A 20,703-nucleotide genomic window follows, 5' to 3' on the forward strand; every position below is an offset into this window, starting at 1 on the left:
CATTTCATACATAGCTTGTAGAAATGGGTAGACACAGTGTTTGAAGACAGCAATCACAAAACTACAAACCGCTGACTCTTGCGGGGCATCTGACCAGACACAATGACTCCGAACGGTATTTTATCACGTCATTACATTAAGGAGGAGAGGTCACTGTCAGCGCATAAAGGGCGTTTGATGACAGTTAACTCTCTGACAGAATTCCTGACAAACGGATAGGAGTACAGAGGACTATTACACATTGGAAAACGAACCGGACCTAAATCCGAAGATAAAGTCAACAGTCAGCTGGGAGCTATTTCATCCCACTAGAAATGAAATGAGGGCTTCCGATAGCGCCATTCCTGTCTAGTTCCTGACGACTGTGAGCAAGGAAAAGTATAAACACATACAACACGGTTAGTGTGCACACACTGATCTGTTTATGACTCAGACCTGGGGATGCGATCCATTTAGATGTAAACGATGTAATATCTAATTTGTTGTGATGTTAATCACATTACCAAAAAATACATTATTTTCTGTGAGTAAAATGTTTTTTAAAAAACTATTTAAGATTTTATGTCTATCATGTTTTAACTTGGTTTCTATGTATATTTTATTATAAGAAAGATGACATTATTCTAAAATTATATATGTATATAATTTATGCATATATTTAAATGTACTATCAGGAATATTTCATTTATTTATTTGTTTTTTTCTTTATTTATTTTTGGTTTTTTTGGAGACACGGTATCTAATGCAATACTGCTCACAATACAGAAAACTCAGAATGGAGAGGGTGAGAGATCAGGCGTGACACGAAAGTGGGAGGAGGCTCCTGGGGTGCAGGGACAAGTGAGAGGGTGGAGGAGTGAGAAGTACCAGGAGAAACTGAAATTGAAAAATGCTGTGCTAAAACCCAATTCTTTTTAAGGTAATTAAAAAGAATCAATGTTTATTAAAATGACAAAGGACAAGAAGATTTTGCTTTAAAAAAAAGTAATGACGTTCTGTAGGAGGGTAAGTGGTTATAGTTCAGAAAAAAGGTGAAATACAGAACCAGGTTGTAGAAAAATGGTTAAGTTGGATTTCTTTAGTATAAAGCAAAAAATACTGGGGCCTATTGGATGGCTCACCAGGTAAAAGCGTCCTATTGGATGGCTCACCGGTAAAGGCTGCCTATTGGATGGCTCACTGGGTAAAGGCTGCCTATTGGATGGCTCACTGGGTAAAGGCTGCCTATTGGATGGCTCACTGGGTAAAGGCTGCCTATTGGATGGCTCACTGGGTAAAGGCTGCCTATTGGATGGCTCACTGGGTAAAGGCTGCCTATTGGATGGCTCACTGGGTAAAGGCTGTCTATTAGATGGCTCATCAGGTAAAAGCATCCTATTGGATGGCTCACCGGTAAAGGCTGCCTATTGGATGGCTCACTGGGTAAAGGCTGCCTATTGGATGGCTCACTGGGTAAAGGCTGACAAGCCTGACTGACGACAGAGTTCAGAGCTTTGTGGTTCGCTGGGGCAAAGGCTGGGACTTTGGCTGTTCATGTGAGTGAGGGAGACCTAGAATGAAAGATCTCACGTCTCCATCGAGGTTCCAAACTCCAGGGCATCGAAGCCACGTGAGATGGCACATGGGTATAGGTAAATGGAGTCACGATGAAGGATCGACCTATGCGGCCTCTGTTGTGACTACTCAAGCTGCCACGTTAGTGTGAAAGCAGCAAAAACAAACAAACAAAACAAAACAAAAGTCCCTAAACCATTGAGAGGCTCCGAAAGCCCAGGAGAAAGGCTGGTTGGCGAGTCTCTGGAGTGTACATGCTGGAGGGTGAGCTGACTCGGGGAGATGTCCCCTGGGGACCACACACATCTGTGGATTTCACAGGCCCACTCCACCCTCACCCAGTAAATGAAAGTTAAGAGAGGCCCCGACGTGAAGGTGGGACGAAGGGAAAAACCTGCATCAGCCAACAGAGCTCAGCGTGTGTGCGCTCTGCTCTGTCATGGCGGCTGTGTGCGCTGGTGGTGAAATTTAGTTGAAAATGCTGGAGAGGAGCCATGCAGATTAGTCTCCAAACAAGTAAACACTTGGGGAGACAGGCAGAAGTTGGCATAGCCAGGACGCGCGACAGCCACCCAGCACCAGAGTTCGGAGCTGTCAGTGTGCTCGCTCGCGGTTCCCTTTCCCCTTCTCTATCCTGATGCAAATGCTCGGATGTTACACAGTCAGCCTGTAGCCGCCAACATCTCAGTGTGACTCCTTCTAACTGGTGTACAATCCTTCCTAACGACAGCCTCACTATCACACCCAAAGTTACCAACAATCCCAGGGGTACGGACCATCCCAGTATTCTTTTTCAGAGGTTATTTACTGTGTGTGTGTGTGTGTGTGTGTGTGTGTGTGTGTGTGTGTGTACCTGTGTGCACACCCACAGGCCACTGGGTCAGTGTGGGGTTAGGACGGCTTCTCGGACTCAGCTCTTTTCCTCCACCCTTTCTGCTGTGGAGATGGAGCTCGGGTAAGGGAAGCACGTGCCTGTGAGCCTGACCTGACTGTTTTAATAACACATTTTATTTTATTCATGTGTATACACCATTGCTGTCCTCACACACACCAGAAGAGGGCATCGGACCCCATTACAGATGGCTGTGAGCCACCATGTGGTTGCTGGGAATTGAACTCAGGACCTCTGGAAGAGCAGTCAGTGCTCTTAACCACTGAGCCATCTCTCCAGCTCCCCTGACTCTTTAATAATTTTTTAAAAAAATGATTAAATAAACCATTTAAAGAAAATCACTGAATGCACTGGTGTGACTCTCTCCCCTGCTTGGTTTGTGGTTCTGTTTTGCAAGATTACACTGGGGCAGCTTGTGGTGTAGTTGATCCTTTATAAAAGTTTCTCACTTTTCCTTCTTTCTGGCTGCAGAGACTTGTCTCACAATAGCCTTGTGTGTCTTTGCCTAGAGCAGGCTGTCCCTAGGGCAGCAATACTGTGTGTGGCTTTCCTCACTGGAGCCCCATATACACGAAGATCACTTACAGTTGCCTGGGGGTCACCAGCCTCTTCCGTGAGGATTCTCACTGTTTCTGTTTCTTTTTCTAGAATTGTGTCGATGTTTCTTAACATAATACTTTTGACATCAGACACTTGACTCTTCACTGTCGACAGCACCATGCGACTTCCATTTTTATTGTATTCCATCTACACAGAAGGGAAACAGAACAGAAACTTAAATCGTATTAATGACACACAGCTGTCAAGGGCACATCTCACTTTCATAAAAGATCAACTACATCACAAGCTGTCCTAGTCTAATCTTGCAAAACAGAACCACAAACCAAGCAGGAGAGAGAGTCACACCAGTGCATTCAATGATTTTCTTTAAATGGTTTATTTAATCATTAAAAAAAATCCCCAGACTTTACTTTTAGAGACATTTTATGTTTACTGTAAAAGACAACGTCCTGGCTGCCCCCTTGTTACCACACAGCATGGAGTGGAACATTTGTTACGGCTGATACCCCCAGTGCTGTTCTCATCGACGCTGTGAAGAGGATGCGGATACCCTCAGGCAGTTTTAGACACACCAACCTCACTTCTTGCCCTTGGAGAGAAGCTGGAAATGTCTTCTGATCAGGCTGAAGGGCAGAAAGGCTGTGTGTGCTGTGGGCTTTGTTTCCTTGTCTGGTTTCTTGTTATCTATTTCTTCGGCTGCCCTGACAGTATATGTGGGGTATGTCCCCAACGCCACTCCGGATGCCTGGGATGGAGAGGCACAGGCCACCTTGTGTGCCAACTATACTGACCAGCTCACCCCACACACCTCAATCAAAACAAACTCATAAAGGAAGAACAAACACATGGCTCATTATTCCTAGACAGGGCCATCAGTGGCAGCCCCTGCAGTCTAAGAGCTCCTTGTTCCCTTTCTCGTGGCCTCCCTCCTCAGTCTCTCACCTCAACTTGTGGCAACAAGCTCCTCTCTAAAGCTCGCCCTCCTGTTTACTACCCATTGGATTCATTCTTCAGCTGTGGAAGACTAACAACCAGAAAGACATGGCCTGGGGTGGATTTGGTGGCTGTTGATCCCCTCAGATCCAGAACATAACCCAAAGTCATGTTCACCAGAGGCAAGAAAGCCTCAGTTTGCTTTCAGTGACCCCTACTTTCATCCACATCAATCAGTCCAATTACTTTAAAAATAATTAAAAATATATTTAAAAATCATTTTATGTGTGTTTTGCCTGCATTTATGTGTGTGTACTGTGCTTATATGTGTAGTATGTGTATGTTTGTGTGTGTGTTGCATGTGTGTGTACACATGTGTGTGTACCTGGTACCACTGGAGACCAGAAGAGAACACTGGATGCTCTGGAAGGAACTAGAGTCCTGGACAATTTTAAGCTGCCACATGGATGTTGAGAACTGAACCTGAGTCCTGTGCAGGGTCAGGTGCACTTAAGTGCCGAGCTGTGCCTCCAGCCCATACCTCCATTGCTAAAGAGTCTTCTATGGCCAGTCAGACACACCTCTGACTGCCTTCTTGTTTTAATTATTTGGTCCCCGGATGGTGGAAACCTCTGCTGCTCCTCCTAACGGTGTAACAGTGTGACGATTCCTGGAGTGTTGAACAGTGTGACGATTCCTGGAGTGCCGCACAGTCTCACTCTTTAATACGCATTTTAGGTTCTTCTGTCATCATTTCTTTTCTCTTATTTCCATCAACAACTTACGTGGCTTTTACCTGACATTTTCAAATCGCCATGGTAACATGAAATATCCCAAAACAAGACTTCAGAAAATCATTACCGATTTTGCATAGGAGAAATTTTGGAACAGACAAGTCTGTAACTGAGATGTCATTTCATAGCTTTCTTATTTTCTTTAATCTTTATGTCACTTACATGCCAGCTTCTTTGGCCTATACAAGAACATCTAACACTGACATTAACAACTGGACCCCCAAACTACCTTTGTTTGGCTGCCAAGTTTCCCATCTTCACTGCTTTTAATAGCTAAGAGCCTGATTGCTTTTCTTCCCTCCAGTGCATTGCTGTCGCTGTTTGCTCTCGCACAGCACAGACAAGTCCCTGGTAGAAGGACTCCTGTCCCTGTCCCCACTGAGATGTCACTGCTGTCTGCCAGGATTACGTGGTGCTGAGGCTGACTCATTACATTTGCTAGCAGAGAAATGCCTTGCTTTCTTTTCGCCTTTATTTGAGTTTTGTTTTTAAATTGCTGTTTTGGGCTGGCACACAAAGTTGGCTTCATCATAGTATCTTCATACACGTGTGCTATTATACTCTGTTATCCACTCGCTCATTCATTCACTCGCTCATTCATTCACTCACTCATTATTCCTTACTCACCTCCTTCATTAGCCTCTCATCTCCTCGCTCCACCTCCAGCTAATTCCCTTCCTCCTCCTGCATTCTATGCCCTCTGTTTCTGCCTTGATTTCCTATTACTACATGTATGTAATACCCTTTCTATACCCTCCTCCGGTAAGGTATTTTCCTCCCCATCCACAGTTCCCTGTCTAGTGTCATGACTACAAACACATGTATGTAAATAGGTCACTTATTTAAGATTTTTAAAGTTTTAAATTACATTCCCTCTTTCTCCCTTTTCACTATATGAGAACACGAACCCTGGCACACATATGGGAGTCAGAGGGAAACTTGTAGGTTGCTTCTCTCCTCCTACTGTGTAAGTTCTGGACTGAATGTGGGTTTCTCACTTGCTGGCAGGTGCCTTTATCGGCTGAGCTGCCTCGCCAAGATCTGATTTTTCAATATAAGCACACAGAGCAATAAACTTCCCTCTTTGAACTGCCTTAGCTTGGGCTTAGAGTTTGGTTCACTGGGCAAGCGCTCGTCTAGTACGTACAAGGCCCAGCACTGATAAACAGGAATTTAAAATATTAAAAGACCTATCAGTGATATCTCAAAGATTCTGTTAAGTATGCTTTCTTTTTTATTTTTCCTAAGACCTTTAGGATTCCCTTTGTGAGTTCAATGACACACTGGTCATCCAGGAGCTTCAGCGTCCTTGTCTCCTGCTGTCCCTATAGATCTTCTTGTTACTGATTTCTAGTTCGTTACCTGACAGCTTGAGAGTGGTGTGCGTCAGGGAAGGGTTCAGTGTTGGATGTGCTCTGTTTGTTGGGTGGAGTGTTCTGTACACATCTGTTAACGCTATTGATCTATGGTGCAGATCAACCTGAGGCTTCTTTGCCAGTGTATATGTTGGATGACCTATCTAGGGGTAAGAGTCATTACTGTTATATTATATCCATGAGCGTTTGCTTTATAAAGCTTGGACTCCCAACACTTAGTGCACAGATAATTGTATCGTCTGATGATGAGTCGCCCTCCTTGTTAATATGCAGTGGTCTTACTTCTGCTTAATTTTGCTCTGAGGTCTGCTTTATCAGGACAGCTAGGCCAGTTTGTTTTAAATTTCCTTTTGCCTGACAGATTGTTTTCTACCCATTGCCTCTCAGCTGTGTCTTTCCCAGTGAGGTATGTTTCCTGGAGACAACAGAGTTGGATATGGTTTTTAAATCTTTCAGGCAATCTAAACAGAAACAATTTACATTTAAGGTTATTACTGAGAGATGTGTACTAATTCCAGTGATGACTTTAGTGCTTCTTCTTCTTTTTCTTCTTCCTCTTCCTCTTCCTCCTCCTCCTCCTCCTCCTCCTCCTCTTCTTCTTCTTCTTCTTCTTCTTCTCCTTCTCCTTCTCCTTCTCCTTCTCCTTCTCTTCTCCTTCTTCTTCTTCTTCTTCTTCTTCTTCTTCTTCTTCTTCTTCTTCTTCTTCTTCTTCTTCTTCTTCTTCTTCTTCTCTTCTTCTTCTCTTCTTCTTCTTTTCTTCTTCTCTTCTTCTTCCTCTTCCTCCTCCTCCTCTTTTTGAGACAGGGTCTCACTCTTGGTGCGGCCCTGGATGACCTGGTTCTCACTTTGTAGTCTAGGCTGCTCAACTCAGACCAACCAGACTCAGCTCAAACTCAAAATCGATCTACCTGCTATTGTTTCTTCTTTATGCTTTCCCCTATTAGTGCACTGTTTTAGACATGTTAAGAGTCTTCCTAACTTTCCTTTGTTCTCTATTCCTCTCATAGAATTTATTTTTCCCTGTGTTCTCACGACTGACTGTTTCCCTCTGTGCAGTATTTACTTAAGTATCTTCTGTTAGCTTGCTGTTTGTGCTTTTCTTGAAATGTCTTTATTTCCATGTCAATTTAAGATGGTATATTTAAATTTGTAATTTTTAGTTATTTTTCTTCGAGTCAGGGTCTTTCTATCTAGCTCTTGCTGGCCTGGGACTTACTATGTAAGCCAAGCTGACCTCAAACACAGAGAGATTTGCCTGCCTTTGCCTCCAGAGCAGTGGATTAGAGGTGAGTGCCACCATACCCTGCTTAAAAGATACTATTTATGGATATAATAATCTTGATTGGAAGATATTTCCTTTCATAACTTGAAATATATCAGCCCATGTTTTGTAGCTTTGAGGACTGTTAATGAGAGCAGATGTTACTCTGATTTTCTGCCTTTGTAGCAGTTTGTGTTTTGCTTTAAGCTTTTATCTTTTCAAGCATTTATAGCCTTTAAACTTATTTCTTTGTTTTGTATTTTTGACATCTTGACTATGAAATGTGGTGAGAGTCTTTTCTGGTTATGTCTTGTTAGGGTTCTACATGCTTCTTGTTTTTGACTGTCTCTGTTTACATTTGGGGAAATTTCTGCTAAAATCTCATTGAGCGGATTTTCTGTTTTTAGTGTTTATTTTGGTTCCTTATACCTCATGGATTGCTTTAAAAACAATGCTATTACATTTATTTATTGTATATGTATGCCCACACATGCACATCATAGCACACATGTGGAGAGCAGAGTAAAATTTGCAGGACTCAGTTCTCTCCTACCACGTGGGTACTGGGGACCGACTCAGGCTTGGCAGCCAGTGCCTCGACTGCTGAGCCCTCTAGCCAGCCCTGGGTTGAGTTCTTGATTGGACTTAGAGCTCTCGGAAGGCTGTGGTTGTTTGTTTGTTTTTTCCTTACTAATGTTTGATGTACTTCATCGGCTTGCTCCCCCATCCCAAATGTCTTTTCTTCTGCTTGGTCAAGTATATAGGAGGTACTTTTGTCACTGTGTTTATTTAATTTATTGAGTTTTTCATTTCTAAAATTTCTATTTTTCGTCAAAATACTAATTTTCTTGCTCAGTTTTATTTCATGTTGCTTTCTTAGCATTTTCCTTCTGTGATGTTTACTGTCCTCCTTGGGCCTGGACTTGGCTCATCTGCTTGTGGTAGGTCATTTATCACTTGTTTTAAAGCAGAGTGTGTTTGAAGTCTTCACCTCAGTGTCTCTGGATGCAGTACGTGAAGATCTCCCAGGATCTTTGGATCTTTGCCTCGCTTTCTCCTGTCTCTGTTACTATTGCATCCGTTGGTCTGAATTCTTTCTTAGTTTCTTTTTTCTGCTGCTTAGATAGAAAGCTCCATCAAAAGCAACTTCGGGAGGGAAGGTGTTATTGAGATGCTGTCTGTCATGGGGAGAAGTCAAGGTGCAGGCGCAGGTCACACAATCAAGCAGTAGAGAGCATGTCCATACTCAGTTCACTATTCCACTTTATACAGTCTGGGATCGCCTGCCCAGGGAATGAATGGACTTGCTGAAAATCAAGCTGGGTCTTCCACATCAATGAGTAATCAAGATGGTCCCTCAGGCATGTCCAGAGGCCCATCTCCCAGGGGCTCTAGAATTTGTCTAGCTGACAACAGTACTGATTCCTTCTCCTCCTAAGGAGCAGCTTACTTCTGAAGCTCAACCACCAGTCTTCTGATTAGCAGTGAGTCAAGCCACGGAAACTGTAGAAACACACTTGACGTCAGTTACAGTACATTAATATGTGAGCATAAAACTCAAAGTGGTAAAATGGAAACTGAGGTTAAAAACTCTCTAGGGTCAGCAAGGAACTAGCAAAGGGATGAGAGAGAGGAAGGAGACAGGGAAAGAGAAATGGATGAGAGAGAGGAAGGAGACAGGGAAAGAGAAATGGATGAGAGAGAGGAAGGAGACAGGGAAAGAGAAATGGATGAGAGAGAGGAAGGAGACAGGGAAAGTGGAAATGGAGGAGCAGCAAAGCTATGTGGATGGAAGGAAGAGGCAGGGGTGTGGGAAGTACTGTACGGAGAGGAAGAAAAAATGAGACAGGAAGAAGAGAAAAAGGAAACACAAGGAAAACTTTTCAAAAATGAAAACATTCAAAACAAAAATTAGATACCTGTAAGAGGTAAAATAAGAGATTAACAACAATAGAGTAAAATCTAGCAAATCACCATATGACTAAACGTGTGTGTGTGTGTGTGTGTGTGTGTGTGTGTGTGTGTGTGTGTAGTGGGCAGGGCCAAGGAGGGAACACACAGGGGACAAAAGCAAATAGAAACCAAATAAAATTTAAATGTTTCTCCCCAAAAAAGAATATGCACAAACAAAATTAGATGAATATACAAAAGAGACTAAGTAATGCATAAATATAAAAATAAAATCTACAAAGGTATTCAACATTTTTTAAATTTTATTTTTCTTGGATATTTTATGTATTTACATTTCAAATGTTATCCCCTTTCCCCCCTCTCCCATTCTTCCTCCTCGCTCCCAGGATTCTATGAGGAGGCTTCCATTCCCACCCCACCCACTCCAACCTCAACACCCTGGCATTTCCCTACATTGGGGAAAGGAGCCTTCACAGGACCAAGGGCTTTTCCTCCTATTGATGCTGGACAATGCTATCCTCTGCTACATATGCAGTTGGAGTCAGGGGTCCCTCCATGTGTACTCATTGGTTGGTGGTTTAGTCCCTGGGAGCTCTGGTGGGGTTGGGTTGGTTGATATTGTTGTTCTTCCTGTGGGGTTGCAAACCCTTCAGCTCCTGATGTTCAATAGGAGTCATCAGGAGACATAAGTGACATCTGCTTTCAGATGTCATCTTAACCTGTCAGAATGGCTAAGATCAATAAAACAAGTGACAGCTCGTGCTGGGGATGATGTGGAGTAAGGGAAACACTCGTTCATTGCTTGTGGGAGGGAAAATTTGTTCAGCTACTATGGAAATCAGTGCGGAGGTTCCTCAGGAAGCTGGGAATAAATCTACCTTGAGAGCCCGCTGTACCAGTCTTGGTACATGCCCAAAAGAGTCTGTATTCTACAACAGACACACTTGCTCAATGATGCTCACTGTTGCTATATTCATGATAGTTAGAAATCAGAAACGATCTACATGTCCCTCAGTAGATGAATGGATAAAAGATACATCTTCTATAAAGAAATACTACTCAGCTGTTAAAAAGGAAGCCATGAAATTTGAAGATTTAAAAAAAAAAAAGAAATTTGCAGGTAAATGGATGTAGCTAGGGGAAAAAATCACCCTGTGAGATAATCCAGACTCAGAAAGAGAAATCATATGCATGTTTTATTCACTTACATATACACGTTAGCTGTAACGTCTTCAATGAGCAGGGTACAGGCCCTGTAACCACAGAGACTAGTTATGGAGTGAGGACAGAGAAGTCTCCCTAGGAAGGAGACACTAGATAGTTACAGATGGAGGGGAACTCGGGATGAGAGGATTAGATGGTGACAGGGAGTGTGATGTGGGGATGGGAGGGTCAGCTAAAACTAAAGGTCATGTGAGGGGTTGTATGGAAACCCAACACAGCAGGATCTCCTTAAAATACACACAGATATGAAAGAAGTCAGTTGGGGTCACCCACGTTTAGCTGGGGAGGGTGCCTCTCAAGTGCACTGGGAGTGTGGCCAGCAAGCACAACACCGCAGTAGCAGGGAGAACCTGCCGGCCCCCTCTCAAGGCCTCGTGAGACTATCACCATGCTGGTGGACTGCAGCAGTAGGTATCACACCCCGGGACCTTCGGAACCGCGGGGCTGGACAGCAGTAAATGGCGGACGGCTGGCTCCAGCACCAGCTCCGGCCCAGGTATATCAAGTTTCAGGGTAATTCCTGCGATGAGATCTGCCCCTGACCATGAGACCTAGCCTCCTGCCTCCTGTGCGCTCTGTCAGTGCTTAACCCTCCTCTTCCCCACAGCTGCCTCCGTGGGCTTTGCCTCAGGCAGAGGACGTGGAGGGTCAAGCTGAAGCTCTCCATCTTGTTCCCATTTCCCGATCTTAGGCCCTCATGGTAGCTCACTTTAGACAATTGATTTTCTCAAGGTGTTGCACAGCCACTGTCCCATGAAGCACACAGTGTGTCCGAATGGGAATACTTTGCTGCTAATTCCTTGTCAGGGTTCCTCCTGCCCCTCTACATTCCATGGCTGGAACAAAGGCTGGTGAGGCCGTGGGCACTCCTGACTGCCCGTCCTCACCTGGCTTACCTTCCCTGTGTCCTTGTGTGTTCTCCGTTCCTTTCCGGTATCTCTGACTTCCTTCCTGGCTTTTTGTTCTTTATAACTTTCTTTGGGATAAAGTCCATTTTTCCCATTTTGAGCCTCCTCTTCACTGGCTCACAGAGAATCAGTCTCTAGTCTGCCATGTTACGAGGGAGTCCTTACATGGCCTTTTTGTGGCTTGATAGCTCACATGTGAATAACAGCTCTCTGGATGCTCCATGGAGTAGTTTCCCAGTCATCTCTGAAGGGCATCTTGATTGTTTCCAACTTATGCAATTATAAATAGAACCGATGGAAACATCCGCATGTAGGTTTTTGTGTAGTGATGTTTTGAAGTTGTTTGGTAAAATGTCAGGGAGGATTGTTTATTTTCTTAATTATATTTATTTGTTAGTTTCTTAAGGAGAGCATGCTCTATAGCCTGAGTGTGGAAGTCAGAAGATAACCTCCAGGAGTCGACGTTCTCATCTGTGGTGTAGACCTTGGGGAACAGAACTCAGGGCCTCAGCTTGGTGGCACTTGTCCCTTATCTGCTGAGCCCCTCACTAGCTTCAAGGTTAGGAAGTCTTTTCACTCGTGTGCGTGTGCATTCTGGGACTATATGCAGTTGGCGTGTAGGAGTGCATGGAGACCAGAAGGAGGCTTTGGATCCCCTGGAGTGGAGTTACAGGTGGTTCTGTGTCACCCAATATAGACCCGGGAATTGACCTCAGATCTCTGGAAGGGCAGTCAGCCCCCCTAGCCACTGAGCCACCTCTCCAGCCCCTGAATGTTTGGTTTTTAAAGAAAGAGCCAAACTTTGTATGTATTTGGCTGTCCTTGCAATCCACCAGCCTGCTGCATTGCTCCACATCTTTGCTAGCACTTGGTAACGTCAGTATTTAAATGCTGTCAGGCACTGTCTAGTAGCATTCCCGTGTTACTTTGCAACTTACTGATGAAGTGTGGACTGCAGGTTCTCAGCTCAGCTTCTGCTGAGTTTTTCTGCTCATTCAGTTGCTTCTTACTGCTAAGAGTTCTTTTTATATTTTGAAGATTTATCTATTTTTATTATTTTATTTAAAAATTATATTTTAAATATTTATTTATATTGTTTTATGAACATGCATGCTTTGCCTGTTTGGGCTGTATGTGTACCACATGGATGCCTAGTATTCTCGGAGATGAGAGAAGTGTGCAGGATCCCTTGGAACTAGGGTTCCTGACAGTTGTAATCCACTGTGTGGTGCTGGGAACCTAACCCAAGTCCTCTGCACAAGCCACCTCTGAGCCATCTCTCCGACTCCCTTAGAACATCTATGTGTATGTGTGTGCCAGTGTGTGCAGTGCCTGTGTGTGGGGAGCAGAGGGAGCCTCAGACCTGTGGGAACCAGCAAAGCCTTCCTGTGGTCCAAGGGTGAGCATGTACAGGTGGTGAGCCACTGTTAGATACCGCAGCTCCCTCCTCCTTACTATTACTAACACGGTCTACAGTACCTCTTACTGACATCAGCCGCCTCCTTCTCCTCCTCCTCCTTCTCACCCTTCTCCTCCCCCCTCATCCCCCTACTCCTCTAGGGAACCTCACTGAGGTTCTGGGCCGTTGCTTAGTTGGTGCCACTCTATCGAGAAAGTATGGCCCACCTGATCCCAGCTTTCCTGTAAGCCCTTCTGTGTCTGTCCTTTCTCCACTCCTTATCCTCCAGTCAGGTCTCCAAAGTCAAGCTGATACCGAGTTATAAGCATGTCTACTTATGCAGGTTTTCTTCTTTTTAAAGATTTGTTTACTTATTTTATGTATGTGAGTACACTGTAGCTGTCTTCAGACACGCCAGAAGAAGGCATCAGATCCCATTACAGATGGTTGTGAGCCACCATGTGGTTGCTGGGAATTGAACTCAGGAGCAGTCAGTGCTCTTAACCACTGAGCCATCTCTCTAGCACTATTTGTTTTTTAAGATAGAGTTTCTCTCTGTGTAATTGCTAAATTTCTTTCATTTTTAAAATTTTGTATAATGTTTTTTATATTCACTTTGTTAAATTTTACAAGCATTTACATTTTGGGTGCAAATGTAAACGGTATTGTTCTTCATTTTAAACCCCACTGGCTTGTTTCTAGCTGGCTTTAGAGTGTTTTGTAACCTTGCTATAAATGCTTTTTGGTCAATTCTTTTTGATTTCTTGCACAATCGTGTCACCTGCGAACAAGGTCCATTTTAGATCTCCCTCCCAGTGTGCACGTCTCCTGCTTTTCTTTCCTGCCTCGTGCACTGGCTGTGACCCTGCTCCAGTGTTGGGAAGCAGTGGTGAGTGAGGGGGGGCACTGGACAGGGTAGCTACAGTAGGACAACTGTCAAGAAGATGAAATCAAAATGCCCACAAGACGGAATTATGATTCTTTTTATATGAAGGTGGAGTTGAGAACAAAGTCAAGGGTGGGGGAGGCTGATGAGAGAGGAATTATGGGAAGGGGTGGGGGAGGCTGATGAGAAAGGAATTATGGGAAGGGGTGGGGAAGGAATATGATCAAAAGATACTGAATTCATGTATGGAATTGTTCAAAGAACTAACAAATATTATGTTAAAAATGGGTAGAGGAGATCTTTTAAAGGGCGAGAGCTTAGAAGTATAAAAGCAAGGGGTCTGGCCATTCAAAATTTGAAATAAAGTTCTTTTTAAATATATATTTTGTAGTTTCAGTGGCACACACACGTGACCAAAGTTGTCTCACCTCTGCTCCACCCTCTCCCAGCGTGCTGTTGCCTCACTGTTTCAACCCGGGAAGGCTTTACTGTTTTACTCTCCATGAGACGCCTCCAAACGGTGCATACTGGAGTGGATGGACACATCTCTTTGGTTTCTAGAGTCTTCTTTATGCCTTGCACTTGTCATGGCTACTCTACTTTGCTAACCACACACTTATATGTTAGTTAATTGAGCACGCCGGCCTCTCTATTTCCAGGGAATCAATCAATCTCAATCAATCAATCAATCAATCTCTCTCTCTCTCTTCCTACTCCCCCTCCTCCTCCTCCTCCTCCCCCTCCCCCCTCCCCAGAGTTTCAGGCTGGCCTCTGCCTCCAGAGTGCTGGGATTAAAGGGACACACAACCACACCAGGCTGACCCAGGCTGATGGCCTCTTCTTTTAAGCTTAGGAACAACCAGTGGTGTCTGCTCTGGCAGCGTGCACTAAACTGGAATGATACAGAGACCAGCTTTTCTCTGAGCAACAGTGACAAAGACATTTGTGATTTGTTCCAATTTTAAAAATGAGGGGTCTGGAGAGAGGCTCAGTGGTTGGGTCAGTGCTCGCTGCTGCCGTAGAGGACCATGGTTCTGATCCCAGCATCTACACTGGGCAGCCTACAGCGGCCTCTAATTCCATTTATGGGATCCAGTGCCCTCTTCTGGTCTCCACGGACACTCCACTCATGTATATCCACGTATCATAAGTAAAAATAAATAATTTAAAAAAAATGAAAGCAAAAAAAGAAAGAAAAAAACAAGAAAGAAAGACAAAGAAAACCCAGTGGTGTTAGGTGTATCAGACCTGTTTTTTAAATGGTTAAATTCCGAATCAGCTTTTTCCTTATTTCTGATTATGTATTTATGTTTTTTTTTTTTTTTTTTTGGTTCTTTTTTTTGGAGCTGGGGACCGAACCCAGGGCCTTGCGCTTCCTAGGTAAGCGCTCTACCACTGAGCTAAATCCCCAGCCCCTTGTATTTATGTTTTAAACAGAATGTTTTTATCAATTCTTTGAGAATTCCATACAATATATTGATTGTATTCACTCTCTACTCCTCTCACATATGACTCCTACCTCCTCACCTGGCACACTTCACGATCCCTATTTTTGTACCACTGGTCCAGTTTGGCTGCCGTGGGTGTGTGACCATTTACTGGATCAGTCCGCCCAACAGGAGCCACACCCTTACAGAAAAAAATAAAACTGACTATTCCTCTGATAGAGTCCACAGCTGTCCTAACGTCTCAGTCAGGCTGGGGGCTCCAGACATTTAGTGATCACCATCATCATCATCAACAACAACCACACCACCACCTAGGCAGTTACTTTGCTCAGGACTGTAGAATTGTCTCAGCACTCCATCATTAATTAGCTGGACTAGACCCATGAGGAAAAGTGGAGCATAGCTAATTTAGCTGCGAATGTTGGCTTATGTGTGTGACCTCAGTGTGGAGGCCAAGGCAGGAGGACTGCCTGCCACAAACCTGAGGAAAGCCTGGGCTACAGAGCAAGACCCTGTCTCAAACAACACAAATAAACTAACTCCTACCCACCAAAAACACAAGAAAAAGGGAAAATACAACTTTTACCCACCAACCATTTGCTTCCTTTGCGATAGAGGTCACATAGGCAGTCAGAGTGTGTGCTTGCCCCTGTCCTGGCATGTGTGCTGTGAGAGCCAGGAGAGGCAGTGCTCATGTCTTCCAAGGCTGGCTGGGGAGAGGCACCCCACTAGGGGTCATCTAGGAACCCTGGAGTTGAACACGCTTACGCTGCCCTTGGTTCGTGAGTTATCCCATCACTGGCCAGTGGCAGCTGGCTGTTCAGTTGGCTCCTGTCTTTGGCTGGCTTTGATAGCATCTTTATTTCAGGCGTGGTCACGTGTCCTGCCCTGCCCCTCAGATCACCATCACACACTGGGTGGAGGACAGTTCAGACTGTAACCCTCCCCGCGTGCTCACTCCTGTCGAGTTGGCCCCTGTGTAGCTCTGCGCTCTAAGTGGACAGGCACAGACGTGAGCTTTTCTCTGCAGACTTGGAAGGAGATTTCACGTGCTTTCTCTCACTCTTCTCTTTATAACTAAGAGTCTTTATAGCTAAGAATCCTGACTCGTAACCACATTAACACATCTATATAAACCACTTTCAGAATAGCAGTTAGTAAGAGGTGAGCCTTGGAAATAAATGTCTGAAAATGTACTTTCAGGTCTCTTTCATTAGACTGCAATCCCACTAGAAATGGACACTCAAATGACTGCTCCAGACTCATTCGACAGATATTCTGACATAAAATCTTACCACTGTAACAATGTCAATGTGCAATTTCATTGTTATATGTTGCAGTGAATCTCCAACCCATAAGCCCATGCAAAGCACACAGCTCAGTTACAATATTTAGAAGCTGCGCGCCTAGACCGGGCAGATCCACCACTGCGCTGCTCTCCCCAGCTGTGAGACCCCTTGCTGCTTGTGGCTCCTCCAGGCCATGTGGGTCTGATCCACTTCCTTCCAACCCCTCTTCCTCTAGCTTCCTCTCTCTCCTCCACCCCCTTTCTGTCCTCCTTCTTCTCTCTCCCTCTCTAAAACCTCAAGCCCCACGTTTCCCTTCCACTGCCCAAGCACAGGCGCCAGCCTTATCTTGACCAGCTAAGCTGTGGAGAAGGTTCACGTGAAATCACTGAGTACCTGATCAGCTCCTCCTCAGGGGCAGCCCCTCTGTATCAAAATACAAACAGCACCGGGGCAATCCACATTCCCCGTGGCCCTTTTTGCCAAGTAAAAGACTCTTTTCTCTCAGATATAAGTTGAGCACAGTTGCAATTATGTAATTATAAAGTATAAGGTACATTTACCACCCAGTCCATCAGTTTTGTCAAATTGGATAACGCACCCTACCAACTATCCTAAATTAAAGGCTTACAATTTTTTACTTTAATCACGTCCTGGTTTTAGCTTGTATATCATCTGAAAACCATCCTCAAATCCATAGCAACTCTCAGTGCTAAAGAGCTGGGTCGGCTCTGAGACCACACCCAGTCCTCAACCCTGTTAGAAATCTGAGAACGGCTTAAATATTACCTGAAAATATAGGAAGCACAAAATGTAGCTTCCAAAACCTAATCAGAACTAACATCAAGATACAGACAGCACCAGGCAATCCACGACAGTCATGCCATGGACCGAGGCCCCCAGACCGACTGCGTCCACCTCCAGTCCTTTGCAGCTGCACTCCACTTTCTATCTCCAGCAATTCAATTATTCTCCGTACCTCATGGACATGGAGTTACAGAGTGTTTGCCCTTAGTGACATCCTAGTTCATTCATAAGGACTGGTTTGAAAATGTAGGAGTGTTTTATAATTATACACAACAATGACATGGTTTAAAAGTCCAGTTTTCAACACAGGTTTTATCCAGATGCCCAGTTTCTCTCTCTGACAGCTCAGCCGCTCTTTGCTTCCCAAGCCCACACAGGCAGCCAGGTAAGCAGTTTGGTTTACCCTTTCACCTTTAAACTAAAACAAGCAGTTTGTATACTTGGTCTTTACTCCCGCGCTCTGCAATGGCTGCATGGAAGAACGTGAACGATCCGGCAGCCCTCCACGCCTGCTCTGTGCTGCTCTGGGACATCCCCAGTGAACTTAGCTCCGCACACAGTTCTCACCCTTCCCTCCCACTCACATGACTGACTGGTAGCATGGATGAGCTTAGGATACAAATGGAGGTACATACCATGTGCTGTGCTAGTATTTGTTGAAAATCTGTAGCAAGTGCATTTGAAGGAAAAAAGTGTTCTTGTGACATCAAAGGAATTCTTGTAAAAATATCACTAACCTGGGGAAATTAACGGAGATGTGTAACCTGTACGGCTAATTCCAAGTGCAGAACAACAGAGTAAATAAATGCGCTTTTGAAGCAAAGCATGGCAGAAACTTGAAACGCTGCTGGCATTTGAGGGGAGGGCGCCCTTTCTACTATAAGACATGGTAACTATCATGTGTGAGGCACAGGCTTATCCAGGGCTCTAGCACTACCAAGAGAATCACACAGTATGACTGCAGGCATTCCCTTCTTCCACTGTTACATCCAAGAATGCAAAGTGAGAACAGGCAATCTGAGACGGGAGACATTTTCTAAATTTTGCTATCATTTCTCTCTCCTGCCCTTGTCTTCGAAATCTACTCAAAATTTACAAAACAATGCTAAGTGCATTGCTTCTCTATCAAACGTTAGTCATAAGACAGCCTAACACCTCAAAAAAGAGTCCCACCAATTACTGTGCTTAGCACTGCATCATCTCTCAGAGATACTGGGAAATGACCTGGCTAGCAGTCGTGTGTCACCTGCTTCTCAGAGAGTGGGAAAGTGTGCAGAGAGGACTAGGACTACAGCAGTGTTTACTCAGCACAATCTCTAAAATGCTTTACCCTCCGAGCTGGACTCTGACTGCCATGCAGACAGACCACAATCATTAGGCCGTACCATCTGACTTTATACACAGCTGCAGTGGGGGCTGCTCTGAACGGATAAACTATATGCACAATATCTATTAGTAACTGTAGGAGATATAATGGAGTCAATGTTTTTATTAAACTATTTGTCTTATTTATATACTTGTAAGATATACTTGTGAAGATTAGCAACATGTACTTTTAAAAACAAGAAACAAGGACTGGAGAGACGGCCCAGCAGTCACAAGCACTTGCTGCTCTTGAGAAGTCCCAGGTTCAGATCCCAGCACCCACACGGTGGCTCACAGCCATCCGTAGTCACGGTTCCAGGGGGTCTGGTGCCCTCTTCTGACCTCCATGGGGACTGTACACATGCAGTGCACGTGTATACATGTAGGCAAAAGACTTAGAAACGTAAAATAAACATAAGAAGCTACCACAGAAATTACTAGAAGAACGGCCTAGACTCTAATAGTGGGTGGTCTCTGGAGAGCCCGCCTGAGAGTTGGGGGCAGATGCAAGTGGAACCATTACTAACGAACCACAGGACAGTGATCTCATAACTTCAGTAGCTTAAAATGTCAACAGAATGTGTAAACAGTTACTTACTTGTCTAAGAAATGCAGATGGTGCCATGGTGTCCAAGCCATTGTCTGTAGCACACAAATAAGTGATTCCGTCAATAAAGAGAGTGTGGTAGACATAGCTTTGAAAAGAACACATCTGTTTATAACACTGAAGGAGTTAATTACCCACAGCCTGAGATACTTGTCTTTCATTTACAAGCAGTCACTGTGGTATAAAAACTACATACAAAATTTATATGTAACTTTTTTTTTTTTTGAGACAAGACTTCGCCATGTAGCCCAGACTGACTATCCACTTGCTATGTAGCCGAGGTTAGCCTGAGACTATTGAAAGTGCTGTGTCCCGAGTGCTTGGGTTACAGGCATGTAACATCTTCCCTGGCAAGACAGGGAACTTTGGGTTTCTAGGTCAGGGCCTTGCTTTGTGGCTCAGGTGACCTGGAGCTCACAGCAGTCCTCTTGCTTCCGCCTCCCAGGTGCTGAAACTGCAGCTAGGAGAGCTTTTGTGTGTTTCAAAAACTAGATGCCATTAAGTTGAAACTGTATACAATTTATATATTTAAAGTTTCATCAATGTAAAGAAATCACACTAAAGAGGAAGTGAGGTGACCTGATTATATCTATCATCTGGACTTGAAATATCTTTAAGAAAGTGAGAAAACAAGTGTCAGTCTCATCTGACCAAGTGGAAACACTCTGCCATGGACTTCCACTCCCATTCATTTGGAGGTGGCTAGAATTCCTTTGGCCCTTCTTGGCTTCCCAATACGATGCATTAGAATTGCAAGCTGTGAACTACCAATGCCGAGTAGTCTAGAAGACAGGACAAGCTGGGGAAAGGAGAAAGAAACTCAGTCGATAAAGTATTCATTGTGTCGACAACACCAACTTCTAGCTGCTGCCAGGCTCCTGGGGAGCACCTCCATTATTCACTGCTTGGTACCTCCACTGCGGTCTTTTGGAGTACAGTGTGTGCTGGCTGGTTTGTGTGTCAACTGGACACAAGCTGGAGTTACCACAGAGAAAGGAGCCTCCCTTGAGGAAATGCCTCCATGAGACCCAGCTGTAAGGCATTTTCTCAATTAGTGATCAAGAGGGGAGGGCCCAGCCCATTGTGGGTGGAGCCATCCCTGGGCTGGTGGTCCTGGGTTCTATAAGAGAGCAAGCTGAGCAAGCCAGGGGAGCAAGCCGGTAAGTAACATCCCTCCATGGCCTCTGCATCAGCTCCTGCTTCCTGACCTGTGTGAGTTCCAGTCCTGACTTCCTTTGGTGACGAACAGCTATGTGGAAGTGTAAGCTGAATAAACCCTTTCCTCCCAGCTTGCTTCTTGGTCATGATGTTTGTGCAGGAACAGAAGCCCTGACTGAGACATAGAAACCTGGCTGAGACACAGCACCTCCAATGGTTAGCAGGCAGCACACTGTCAACTATTAACTGGATATACGTGAGAACGGGAAACTGAAGAAACGGATCATATGAATAGAATGTGTCACCCAGGATGGCCCAAGCTCTCTGGCTCCT

General features: G+C 44.5%; 1 protein-coding gene across 5 annotated transcripts in view; it reads right to left on the reverse strand.

The window, feature by feature from the left end:
• Vamp9 (vesicle-associated membrane protein 9) overlaps positions 1-20,703 on the reverse strand; it is a 36,592-nt gene that overhangs the window by 8,785 nt on the left and 7,104 nt on the right. Inside the window, exons 3-5 of one of the 5 annotated variants that reach the window (XM_087584660.1) lie at positions 19,204-19,247; positions 17,876-17,977; positions 3,032-3,193 (exon numbers count right to left, since the gene is read on the reverse strand). In XM_087584660.1, coding sequence (XP_087440786.1) covers positions 3,032-3,193; positions 17,876-17,977; positions 19,204-19,230 — 291 coding nt within the window. In that variant the 5' untranslated portion in view covers positions 19,231-19,247. Of the gene's footprint in view, positions 1-3,031; positions 3,194-7,764; positions 8,875-17,875; positions 17,978-19,203; positions 19,301-20,703 lie in introns of those variants that run through there. The other 4 variants (XM_087584658.1, XM_087584661.1, XM_087584662.1 and 1 more) reach the window with 4 other exon arrangements.

The sequence above is a fragment of the Rattus norvegicus genome, chromosome 14, assembly GCF_021556685.1.
Source record: "Rattus norvegicus strain SHRSP/BbbUtx chromosome 14, alternate assembly SHRSP_T2T, whole genome shotgun sequence".
NCBI lineage: Eukaryota > Metazoa > Chordata > Mammalia > Rodentia > Muridae > Rattus > Rattus norvegicus.